Source organism: Carassius auratus, chromosome 30 (assembly GCF_003368295.1).
Source record: "Carassius auratus strain Wakin chromosome 30, ASM336829v1, whole genome shotgun sequence".
In the NCBI taxonomy this organism is placed as follows: domain Eukaryota; kingdom Metazoa; phylum Chordata; class Actinopteri; order Cypriniformes; family Cyprinidae; genus Carassius; species Carassius auratus.
This window is the reverse complement of record NC_039272.1, coordinates 7474110-7487451: the sequence shown is the minus strand read 5'-3', so window position 1 is coordinate 7487451 and position 13342 is coordinate 7474110. Positions and strand designations below refer to the sequence as shown.

The 13342-nt window shown below is 37.6% G+C and overlaps 1 protein-coding gene across 3 annotated transcripts in view; it reads left to right on the top strand.

The window, feature by feature from the left end:
* The first annotated feature begins 815 nt into the window (after positions 1–815).
* rasa1a (RAS p21 protein activator (GTPase activating protein) 1a) overlaps positions 816–13342 on the top strand; it is a 43137-nt gene continuing 30610 nt past the window's right edge. The window contains exon 1 of one of the 3 annotated variants that reach the window (XM_026211084.1): positions 816–1790. In XM_026211084.1, coding sequence (XP_026066869.1) covers positions 1420–1790 — 371 coding nt within the window. In that variant the 5' untranslated portion in view covers positions 816–1419. The remainder of the gene's footprint in view (positions 1791–13342) is intronic. The other 2 variants (XM_026211085.1, XM_026211083.1) reach the window with 2 other exon arrangements.

Genomic DNA, 13342 nt, shown 5'->3' with positions numbered 1-13342 from the left:
GATATATTTTGACTGTAGACGAGGAACAGTGAAAACAGATGCATCTGCATGCCTTAAGTTCCCATGGCTACATCAGATTATTGTCTGATTACTTACATAAAGCATGTATCTGCCTCCTCTCAAGCACAACTATGAAACATGGTCTCAACTTTTAAGGTATACCTAAACACCAGCTCAGTTAAGGAGGTCTACTGACACTTAAAAATTAAATGAAAAATAAATGTTGTCACTGTCCGGGGGTTGACATTAATTTGTCAATAAGCAGAATGTCCTCCTATTCTCCAGTTGGCTAGAAGACTGCTTAGATACAAATTTGCATATAAAACTTTATTTGATTCATGCTTAGATAAAAAATAAAATAATAAATTAATATCAAAATAGATGCTAAATTGTATTTCTTTCCTCGTTGGTCAAGGGTTTTTCTCTCTTTATTTGTCAGTGAAGATGCTAAGGTAACAATCATACTAAACATGTCTGTTGATGTAAGAACATAAATAATTTGTGTATGACAGTCAGGGACCAAAAAGGTCATATGAATATTTACAGTGACTTAAAAAGCACACACAGCTATATAGTGTAGAAACCATGACTCAGCTGCGTGATTTAAAAAAAAAAACTAGTTTTCACAATCTCACCTAGTATAGAGCAGAGACTGTATAGTCTGTATTACCTTAGATTGAAAGACCAAGCTATTAGTTTAGGCTACATGAATCATTATGCAGCGGTATCAAATGTGAGTCGGTGTGTTTTGAATATAAGGAAAGAAGTACTTTCTTCCTTCTCTTTAGACTGCGCTGCGTCGATTGTCGAGCTCACGGATGTGAATGGGTCGGTTCGGTGATCTGCTGGCCTGGTCTGCGCATGAGCGGGGACGCGCAGGGAGAGGAGTGGGACTGGGAGCAGCTGTGGCAAATGTTCCACCAGTCCAGCAATCTCGAGAAGAAAAGACCATTTACGACTGAAGAAAACACTTTAACGCACTCTTTGAGCGGAATCTAGTGAGGAGAATCGCGTCGGACGTCCGCGAACACCTGCGAAGCGTCCAAAGTAGCAGATCGGCGCGTTTTCTGAACTCACTTGCAAACAAAATAACAACCCCGAGAGACTGACAATAAAAGCCCACAACTGACACCAAACCGAACCAGGGCCTCGATACACCGTCCTCTCCTCAACTCGGACATTTACCCTGCACTATTTCAGAAAAGTCCTTCTTCTCTTTGTGAAACTCAGGAAACAATGAAGACTTAAACTCATGTGTTAGCCGCTGAGCTGAGCTGTGTGTGTGTGTGTGTGTGTGTGTGTGTGAGTGAGTCTGTGCTCTTCTCCAGGAAACTTTGTCCCGTCTCTTTAAAAGACTGGAAGCAGAAGAAGCTGTAACAGACTCGGAGAAGAAGCTCAGGCTGTCTTCTTGATTTCTGTATGGAGGTGAGGGGCGAGGACAGGGGATCGGACGGCAGCAGAGGCCCCGACTCGACCCACTTTCCTCTCTACAACAAACCCCCGCGAGCACGGCTGGCGGATCCTGACATGATGATCTACCCCGGCTCTGGAGGAGAGGATTTCACGGGGAGAGCCGCCGCTGCTGGCTGCGAGTCGCCCTCCTCGGACGGACCGGGCAGCAGCCGGATGTCACCCACCGACGGGCCCACGGTCCTGCCACCTTTAACGGCGCTCCCTCCGCCGCCTGGAATCGGGGCGCAGGGGAGCGTGGATGAAAGCGATCAACAGGATGGGCCAGAATATGAGGAAGAGGAGGTTGTTTTCCCCCTTTCAGCGCCGCCCTCCAACCAGTAAGGATTCGTCTTGCACACATGTGTCTTTCATGTTTTTAGTAATTCATGATAGGAAAGGACTTGTGACATGGGATGGTTGCAGACCTATTGTGATCATCTTAATGGTTCTGTCAAAAAGTAGTCAGCTATCTACTTCCATATGGTTGATTACCTTTTGTTGTTGTTTTTGTTGTTAACTGGCAGAAGTTGTCACTAGAAATTTAGCGTGGAAAAACAGTGAGGTGAAATTCAGGGTTAAGTTACAAGCATTAAAAGGAAGAGATGACAACTCTGTACGCGTATGTGTGGTTATATATTAGCTATTGATAGTCTAAATAATGTAGCTAATATTTATATAAATGCACTTTTACTATCTCAAAGACAAAACACCATTAACATGATTCTAGTACAAGCTTTAATTTAGCATTTAATGAGACCTGAATCAATCCAGTATATAACTGATAACTACATAATTCAGTTAGCAAATCAGCATTTAAGAACTTTCTTTCTTGTCACAAATATTGTAAATATTTTTGTGGAATAGCCGTGCATAATTTGTTTTTGTTTGTTTTTTTTTACTATGAAAAAATTAATTTAAAAAGATTAAAATATTTTACTGTTATTCTCTCTTTTTTTTACTGTATATTCTAAAACTAAAACTGTTGCGTTTTTACGTTTCCCTTACATTATTTGACAGTAAACTAAACTAGGTTTTGATACAGACCACTGGCAAGCATTCATAAGTAGCAAATGTAACTGTTTGTATATTTAAATTTAACAGACACTTTTGGCAAGTTACCTCTGTGACATTCATATGATATATTTTACTTCCTCATATTGCAGAATTCGAGGTTATGTCTTCTGATTTTTTGCCATTTAGTTATGAGTTAGCAATATAACTTTACCACTTGAGATGCATAGTCTTGTCATTTTATTCTCCACTGTATCCTGCCACTGCATCTGTTTTTAGTTTATGAATTATAATATTGTCATATGCATTGCAGTAATATGGTGTTTTAAATGTCTTTGGTGTATCTAGACCTTTCTTCTGCACACTTTGTGAAACCGCAGTTACTGATAAATGATTTGACTGCTTTCTGTGTCATCCATTATCATATTTCTGATGAGATCAGTGGCTAAATCTAATGAAGAATGTCAGGGTGGTGACAGTCTATCTCACGATAAGCTAAATGATAGTGTGTAATTTATTGTGACTCTCATATCTTCGGTTGCTCAAGAGTAGGTTGATAATCAGGCCTGGAGTTTTATATTGCGATCAGTTGTTTCAGCTCAATTCTATACTAAGTTAATCAAAAATACATTGATATCAGAGTTTCGATATTTTTCAGTAAAACATAATTTTAAAAAAATACTTTAAATGTTAAATTGTAACTTCTATTTTACTGTATATTGTACAGTATCTTACACTTAGCCAGTGCTAAGTAGCGTTTTTAGTTTTCCATTAATCTGAAAACCATTGTTTCAGCTCCTCAAAAATACAAACACTAGCGGCAATGGCCTCGTGGGCAGCATGCTGACATGTTGTTCTTCAGGTGTCCTGAGTTTGAGTCCCGGCTCGCAGACCTTTCCAGTTCCCAGCCCACTCTCTCTCACCCACTTCGCTTCCTGTCGACCTACTGTCCTATCTAAATAAAAGGCATAAGACGGCAAACAAGTATCTTTTCTAAAAAGCAAATAAACAACAACAACAAAAATAACACATGTACGCTATCATCAGTTTTAAATATTTTACAGTAAATAAAACAATTAAAAAAAACGTCAGGGTTTTTCCTGGCTCGAAATGAGGTTGAGGTGTTATAGTCGTGATCATGTGCACACAATGTTCCCACCCTTTAACTGACTGAAATAAACACGTTTTTTACACGCAACATATTTTAGGTGCTATTATAATTAAATAATTGAAAAAAATGGAAATTCTAAAGTTACATTTTACAAAAACCTGTTGAACACGAAATTAAATGAAACATACCAGCTAAAAGGGGCCCTTTTGTTTAGGTGAGCATAACATTAGGTTGTTAAACATTTCATGAAACTGAAAATCTTTTTCCACTCCCTATGGTCTCCGGATCCACATTACATTTCTTATGACCTTGGGTGAATTCTTCTGATACATCATGAAATGCAATCGCAGCTGGCTAACAGGTGCATTAGAGCTAACATTAGCACCAAGCTAAGACTTTTTAGAAAATGAATAGTAAGTTTTTACTCAAATCTCATTTCAATTCAGCTTTGAGTGTGTGTAATAACTTATTTATATTTTTTATACTAAGCTACCAGTTTGGCATTTGTTAAGAAAACACCACAAATCTCATTAAAATAACATACAAACCATGTACTATTGTAATTGTGTGTTAAATATAGGGCCCTATGAAATGTTTTATTTTTTTCCCAAATTCTGTTCTAATTTTTCTAGAATCCTTTTTAATCATAAAATTACATTTTACTAACAAAAAGAATGTCTAATTAATTAAAATCATGGAACGTATACAATGTCACATCAGTTTATTAAAAGTTTGATAAAAATTACATGATTAGGGCACAATGAAATATTTTCATTTCTTTCACCATATGTTTTATTGGTACGCATAAAAACAACTTAATTTCTTCACATTTAATCTTAAAATAGCCTTATTAAATGTTTTATTTTTCCTCAGAAATTCTGTATTGTGTATCGGGTGTTCAAATGAAGGCGTAAAACATGAACTTATCTTTAAATTATTGAAACATTATTTATTTTTTTTTTTGACAAACAAAGGGGATTCAATATTAAAATTAAAACATAAAAATGTTGTGTGATCATTCCTTAAAAAAAATAAAGTTTTAATAATTGTAGTAGTAGTAGTATGTACATTCTGCTGAACAAAAGTCATATATTTCTGCTGCAATGGATTCAAGGGAAACCAGACTTTTATTTTGACGGGTTGCCCTGAATACCTTCTTTGTGTAAATCATATGACGCTAGTTTAACTCTAAATAAATCATAAAATACTCATGAAGTGACTCTCAGAGCAGTTCTGGAGATGTTGTTTGTATATTTATAACCTCATTTAGTGAGAAGACAGATGCTGAAATCACCGCGAGTGTTGCGTGCGCTTTGGTGTGTGTGTAGTAAACGGAACCGCACGTCATTCATTCATAAAGAGATCTGATCACCTAATATGAGTTAATGCTCATCAGATCGCGTAAATCAGTGGAAAAACTAATAGAAATTATGATTCTGTGTAAAGAAATAAAGTAAACTTGTATAAAAATATCTGTATATTTCCAAATATAAACTAAAAGCTCTAATGGAAGCAATTCAGTGACGCTTGCACATGACGGCCTCTCTGAGTTTTGTGGACAACCAGAGGCGGCACAAAACTTTGCAGAGGCGGTGTTCTGTCGATTTGTCCTACCCTGTCAGATTTTCCTACCTCCCACTAAAGCAGTGGGTAGAACAATTCGACAACGAAAAATGCTACTGTAAAGTTACGGTTTGTTAACATCTATATCTACCTCAACTCTAAACCTACCCTTACAGTAATGCAAATACGGTTATTATGTGTTAGGCCTATATTCGCGGTTGTAGCTAAAAGGTATACAGCTACAGGAAACCAACAATAGATTTTTTTTTGTTTTTATTAAAGTCTAAACCTACCCTTATAGTAATGCAGATACATTAAATATAGTTGTTTAGACTGAGGACGCAATATTAATGTGCGCATACGCACTAAACCCTGGTAGGAAAATCTGTAGGTTAGGATAAAATGTCAGGACAGTGGCCGCCTCATAATTCTCTATGCAGGAAAAACCCAGGACATTGTTTCATTGATCAAAGCAAAGCAGAATACCTTTAATAAGAGACCTGCCTATGATTTGACAGCAGCTCTTACTCCAACTTTAAAGCAATAATTGTGATTCAAGGAATTTTGCAATGATAATTCAGATATCATTTCCTGTTGGCTGTCAGTGGTTTCTTTGAAAGTGCTCAGAGTTGTCACAGAAAGCGTGGGGGCGATTTATTTTGTCTTTCAATATCAAACATGGCTTTTTCAGATGTTTTTCTTTTTCTTTAGTGCTGCACAGTTCAAAAGTGGAAAAAAAAACAAAGATCATAGAAGACATTGTACAGTGATTTTATAAGTTTGACATGTAAATTGTGCACTGCCGCTCTACTGTATACAGTTGTTAGCTCTTGAGATACACTTGCCGTAGACTGGTGACCCAATTATTACGAAAGTTTCCCCAGAGCTTCCAGATGATTTACTGTGACAGACTCGACTGCCTATAAGGCTCGGCAATGTTCCTCTCTGATGCACCGATTCTGATGCTCCATAAGCTTATATTATTTTATGCACTTAACGGCTGCTGAATTTGCACCACGATGAAGTGTAATGCACATTTCAGCCTTTATCTGCTCAAAATGGCCTAGGCTGCGACATAATAGAAGCCTGTGTCGGCTTATAGCTCAGTGCACATCTAAAATATGCAACACCTTTGCAGTGAAGAGGAAGCACATGAGTGTCCCATGCGATGTAGGTGACATTAACAACTTGCAAGCTTGTTTTATTTTTGGTGTATATTTTGACACCAGGATGTCAAAAAAGACTCTGCTTCTTGTGTAGGCAATGCATAACCTGTATAACGAGTATAGCTACATATTCTCTTGATTTCATCATTTCCAGATCCACTTTCAGTTTTCTTTTAAACGGAGGCAGTTGTTTCAGTGTTTTCTCAGAGAAGTAGGTTGAATGGCAGTGCAGTGTGGTACACATTCTCCAGGTTGGATGCGGTCCCGCGTGTCAGAATGTGTGACTAAAGTTAGTGCCACAATCGTTCACGCCTCTCTGCTGTGCACTTCATTCATAAACAATGATGCCAGCAGTGAAATAAATATTTCACAGATGCTTTCTACTTTTTAACAAAGAGAGCATGTGAAGGGCGGGGCATTTCTTCTTTGTAGCACCGGGCCTTGAACGCAAACAAACAGCACTGTGGAGAGAGAGCCAGTTGATTTTGTTTCCACGAAGATTAGAATGGATTTGGAGTCATAAACTGTTTTCCTTTAAGAGCTGGAAAGAGAGAGAGTTTGATTTGGAGATCAACAGTGGTGCACATTGTGTCTGCAATTGTTCAGCAAACTCACTCTCTGTCAGGGGCTAATTGAGCATCCATCCACCATGTTAATTGCCTTCTTTTTAAGAAATAACAGGGACTTTGGAATGCCAAGTAGCACAGCCAATTGCAGAAACTGCTGGTCGCTGTGGTGAAATATGTTCTTCACACAGTCAAGAGGCTTATGTGGTAGAAAAGTCTTCTTTCCTCTTTTTTTTTTTTTTTGAACAACTTCTCTAATTCATTGTTTTTGACTGCATTCATGACCTTATGTGTTTAGTTGAAGCAGCAGTTTTATTTGACAAGGATTGTTTTTAACCATTTCTAAATTGGTCTTAGTAAGTCATCTGCATTTACTATTAACCACCTCCTTGTTGCATGTTTCAAACCTATGAACACCAGGATTTATTCAAGCTTTGCACATTTCAGATAATTCCCTGGCTGTTTATCGACATCTATTAATTTCTGTTGAGAAGATCATAGGTCATTGTAGGCCAAGCTGATATGATGTTTTTCCCCATTATACTGTAAAAGGTCTAATGCTGCAAAGGTGCAGCTCTTTTATGGATTGTTTAAAGACAAAAAAAAAAAAAAAAACGGAATAATTTTTTTTTTGGCACACAAGGATAATTATGCTTAATACTCTGTCAAACTAGCAACATAAACTATTTATATCACTGATAGCAATGCAAAATGAACAAAGCAATACTTTAAAGCTAGTTTGTACAATTTAATAGCATAAACTAGGGCATGATTAATCGCATGCGATTTCACCTGTGATTATGAACGCGATATTGCGTAGCTTGTCAGCGAACAACGGCTCTGTCTATTAAGTGCCGCTCCATTTGAAAGCAGGTGAAGGACATTTACTGCTAATCACAGAACCGGCTTTACTAACGAGACGCGCATGACAGTCGCATGCAATTAATCGTGCACTAGCATAAACACATTTTAGTTTTTAATTAACAAGAAATACTCCCAATTTTAATTATAACCAACAATTCTCCTGCATGATTCACTTGGATTGATTGAACTCAATACAGCCCAGAACTCAATACAGTCTATTATTTTCATTTCTGCAAAGGATATTTGTGGTGGTGGTGCCTTCACTTCCAAAAAAAACATGATAATTTACTCAACCCCATCGCATCCAAGATGTTCATATCATTCGTTCTTCAGTCGAAAAGAAATTGAGGTTTTTGAGGAGAACATTCCTGGATTTTTCTCCATAATATAGTGGACTCCAGTGGGACCAATGGGTTGAAGGTCCAAATTGCAGTTTCAATGCAGCTTCAAAGGGCTCTACATGATCCCAAGCTGAGGAATAAGGGTCTTTTGTAGCTGCATTAAAACTGCAATTTGGACCTTCAACCCGTTGGGTCCCATTGAAATTCACAATATGGAGAAAACTCCTGGAATGTTTTCCTCAAACTGTTTACTTCATCTTATTAGATTTTGGAGCAGAGCTATTGTTTAAAATAAGAGTTTATAAGATTTAAAATCACAGTGTAAAGTTTTCCGATTTAAATGTAGTCACTTACACTAGAAAGCTGATGATAAATAGATTTAAATTTGTAGGACATTTAGGAACTTTAGGAACAGTCTCAAGTTTAAAATCTTTCACTTAGCAGTGACTTTGGTTTATTTGAAAAAGACACAAACCTTTTTTCAACTAGCAGCAGATTTGTAGATCAGCGTACCGGTCTTGAGGATGTATTATCCATCTCTTGCTTGACCCCATTTCGGCTCCTGCCGCACAGTAACTGCTAGCTGAAGATGGGCTCTTTAGTCATCCATCTGTGTGCTGGAGGACAGTCCCGTGTGCTGACTCTAACAAGCTGTGACACTCCATCATGTGTGAAGAAAAACAAAGCTGTTTGGCAGCTGCTCCCAAACTCTGCACATCTCCACCTTTTTTTTTCCAGTGTGGAAACTTCTGGAAAAAATGCATAGCTAGTCCAGGCAATTCATATACTAGTTAGTTGTTGAGCAAACCAGCGGGCCACCGATGTTCTGACCTGCAGAGTTTGCAGTTTTGAGTTTGCTGTTTTGAAGAGGGTGGGATGCCAAAAAGTTTATCCAAGACTAAAAACTCTACCATTATTTACACACATAGTGAACAACACAAGGGTGGTGACTTTGTATCCTCCCACTGCTTTTAGCATCTCGCATCCCATTTGTCCCCTCCCTTCCCGCCCTGCCTGCTCTCTTTTGCTGAGCCATTTCATACTTTGAATTATTTGAGCGATGCTTTCACAGAGGAAGGACATCAAAGGCAGATTCTTCATTCTCCAGCATCTCTTAGTTAAATCGTTCCCTCAATGGAGTGATAACCAGCTTGGATTATTTCACTTTTGGACATCAGCTAAGACTGTGCCAGCCATATGTGAGGTGGAGCCCCACCTCCACTCGAGTTTCTGCCCACTGACTTAAAGAGCTGCGTGGTGAGGGCACTCAAACAGCAGGTTTCTTTGGGAGATGGCGACGATCAAATGGGAGGTTTGTCTGGTGAGACAGAGGAGACGGACCCCGGCGACTAAGCAGCTGAGCGGGATTACTCTGTGAGTGCGTGAGAGCGAGCTCGAGAGCCCAGGATGCAGCAGAGGATGAATTCAGCGTAAGTGGGACATGAACGCTGCCGTCCGGAAATCAGACTCACAGAATATGGAGTGAAAAACTTCCATATTTTCAGTTTTGCCCTTTTTGTCTTGTCTGTTCCATTATAATTCAAAAATGTATACATTTTTAATAATAATAAAAACACTTCTGTGCTTTTATTAAAATTGATGAGCACAGTTCTGACCAGAGATGGCTGATTTATTGCACATTCATCATAAATTGACAATGAATGTGCATTAAGATAAATGTTTTAATATCATCTCTGATTTAAAATAAGCAGCAAAAACTGCTTTAAAATAGGATCTTTCAATACATCTGTATGACTCAATCAAAAACTATTATAAAAGCTGGAATAATTCAACACTTTGTTTCAAGATGAAAAATGTAGTTTTACCATTACTGCGGATAGATGGATAGATGGATGGATAGATAGATGGATAGAAAAATGGATAGATTCCTTTGAGAAAAAAAAAAATTAAACTAATTTGATCAAATGCATGAATATTGTTATATATATTTTATACTGCCTAAAAATATGGATTTGTTTTAAGCTTAGTCCTCTGTTAGCCTAGCCCTAATTGACGCTGGAGATTGTGAAATATAGTTTATACTATAATTTGTATTGTTTTACAGATACTTTGTATATTTATTTTATATATTTATTTTATAATTTTTGTAGTATAATCTATGAGTTTAGTGATTAAATACTAATACATTGTCTTATTTCAAATGACGAGTGATTGTCTCAGGTGGACAGATTTTTCTGGGGTTCAGAATGAGAGATGGGCTCGTGACAGCGGACAATATAGTGGAAGGGTTCTGCTAACATAAGGCTGTGCAGATTCATTACTCTGTCATGCTGATGAGCGGTGACGTGACTTCTTTAGAGGTATTCGAAACCCATTGAGCGAGATGGATGAGTTAAAACTACTTGAGAGAGTGAATTCAACTGATCAAGTCTCAACAAGCCTGCTCTGCCCTCGCTTCCTCCAAGATGAAGTTTAGGAAATTGAGAGGTCCAGCTCCTTTTCTGATAGCTGGGATGAACTAATCGCAGAAAGGTCATGTTCTGTTTCCAGCTAGCCAGCTATGAAGATGAAACATCCAGGAAGAATACTGTCCTCCTCTGGTATTTTGTCAGGATATTTTCATGCCATTTTTGGTAATTGAAACTCCTAACCATTGTTGGGGGAAAGATACTTTTAAGTAAGTCATTAAAATACAATGTTACTCCCTAAAAAAGGAACTAATTACGTTACTTAGTTTTTATGGAAAGTAATGCGTTATGTAACTTTAACATTACTTTCTTGTTATTTTTTTAATATGAGCAGGGTTTGATTGTTTTTAATATAAGAAGTTATATTTATAGCAAATATAAAAGCCCTTTCACACAATAAGTGAAATAAATAAACCTCAGGCTGAAGGAAAAGGAAATTCACGCCTGTACTGTAGAACACAGGAGAAGGTTCATATCAACACTCTTCAGCAATAAAAAAACAAAACAATTAAGCAAAGTTGTAAGTTTATCTAAAGTCATTTTTGCTTATTAGTGTGAACTGCATCATCAAAGGTCAGCAGCAAAGACATTGGTTAATATAATGGGATTAGACACATTTTTGTGATTTAACACATGTAATTTTTGCAGATTTATCATATTCTGAGTTTGCATTTCAAGGGTTTAATTCATTTAGATAATTTTTTTTTTTTTTTTTGAGTGGGAGGAAATAATGCACATTCACATTTAATCTAAAACTACATGTTCACAGCGCACACAATGCCTCTTTACTTCAGATTTCTCCCAATATGGGACAGGAGACTCGTCAGTCAATGAATGAGAAAACAAAAGTAACTGTCGTTACTTTTTTGAGAAAGTAACTCAGATATTTTCTTGTAAATTAAAAAGTAATGCGTTACTTTACTAGTTACTTCAAAAAGTAATCTGATTATGTATTTCGCATTACTTGTAACTGTACAATGCCGTACCATGCAGTGGAAATGCACCATTATTGGGTTAATTTGGCAGCCAAAAGAGCTTTTTCACTTCACGTGTGAAGTACCACTTTTCTTGTGAAGTGTCATTATAATGTCCTGTTTGTGGGCTAACGAGCACACAGTGAACTAGTGCATTGTTCTCACTCCTATTTATGATTCAGAGCACCGTTGTGTCAAAGCTGTGAATGAAGCTGCTGATGACTTGCTGCTGTCTGTGGTCGTAATCATTTATTTTTGTCAGCTGTGCTGCATATATCAGTTGATTTCCATTACGGCAAGGCACAAAAAGGGCTTTGAGTATCAAGGCATGTGAGTGGTTTGAGTGTTATTGAGAAAGTGTCACCTGTCCACCTCAGCACACTTCCTGTTCCTCTGCTTTTGCACGAGTCGAGTTTGAGGTGACAGACATTCACAGTCATGCTTGATATATATTAGCTTCAGTCATCTCAAATGCAAATGTTTAGCTGCAGAGCTCTTGAGGTCAGAGAACGTATTGAAGATGCTCAGTTTGAGAGCATCTGGCCTTTGGTCTGTGCTGGAAAATAGGCAGACTGTGGGGCTAGAGTGTAACCATTATTAAGATGTTAAAGGTGAAGTGTCAGTTCTCTAGATGTCTGCTCTTGGTCGCGGTTGTATTGAGAAGTTGTCTTTAAAGCCCGGTTTTTAAGCAGCCCACCCTAAATGACATTCTGTTTTAGTTTGCAAACATTATGTAAAAATGTGAGACATATTTATTCTGCAGATCTGATGTTGATATGCAAAAGCAAGCTGACACATGATAGCTGATGATGGATTAGGTGTCATCTAATCCAGCTGTTGTGTTGATGTTTCTTTTTGGTCTCCCAAAACGTAGATTTCTTTTTTCTTCTTTTTTTATTGCTAAAAACTAGTCAGTAGAATAAAATGATCACATGTAATGATTTCTTACCAATGTTTAAAAAGCAAAATAAAATAGTTATAATATCATATTACTTCCCATTAACTTTTGACTGTTACTGTATATAGAATACAGTATACAGCCTACATGAACAGAATATATATATGCATAAACACATTTTCTGCAATGATAACCCAAATGTGGTGACCAAGCACTTATATGTGAAAAACATTGGTCTATGTAGTGGAGGCAGGGTATTTTAACAATTTAACAATAAACTTTATTATTCCAAATGAGTCTGACATCAGTGCACTTAACAGTAGATTTACTTATTATAAATAACACAAATAGAACAAAAAATATATAAATTGAATTAAGAAATGAAACAAGGTAACTGTGTACTATATATCAGTAGTTCCCTGCTCCGGTGTGGTTAGCGCTCACACTGCATGCGTACTGCACCCTAATTAAACTGAACCACGCTCTGGACCACCTCTTCCAACCAACCACGCCCGAGCACGGCACGGAGCGATCACATTATGTATGTTTGTATATATATATGTTTGTATGTATGTATGTATGTATATGTATATACAGTACAGACCAAAAGTTTGGACACACCTTCTCATTCAAAGAGTTTTCTTTATTTTCATGACTCTGAAAATTGTAGAGTCACACTGAAGGCATCAAGGGCTATTTGACCAAGAAGGAGAGTGATGGGGTGCTGCGCCAGATGACCTGGCCTCCACAGTCACCGGACCTGAACCCAATCGAGATGGTTTAGGGTTGAGCTGGACCGCAGACAGAAGGCAAAAGGGCCAACAAGTGCTAAGCATCTCTCGGGGAACTCCTTCAAGACTGTTGGAAGACCATCTCAGGTGACTACCTCTTGAAGCTCATCAAGAGAATGCCAAGAGTGTGCAAAGCAGTAATCAAAGCAAAAGATGGATACTTTGAAGAACCTAGA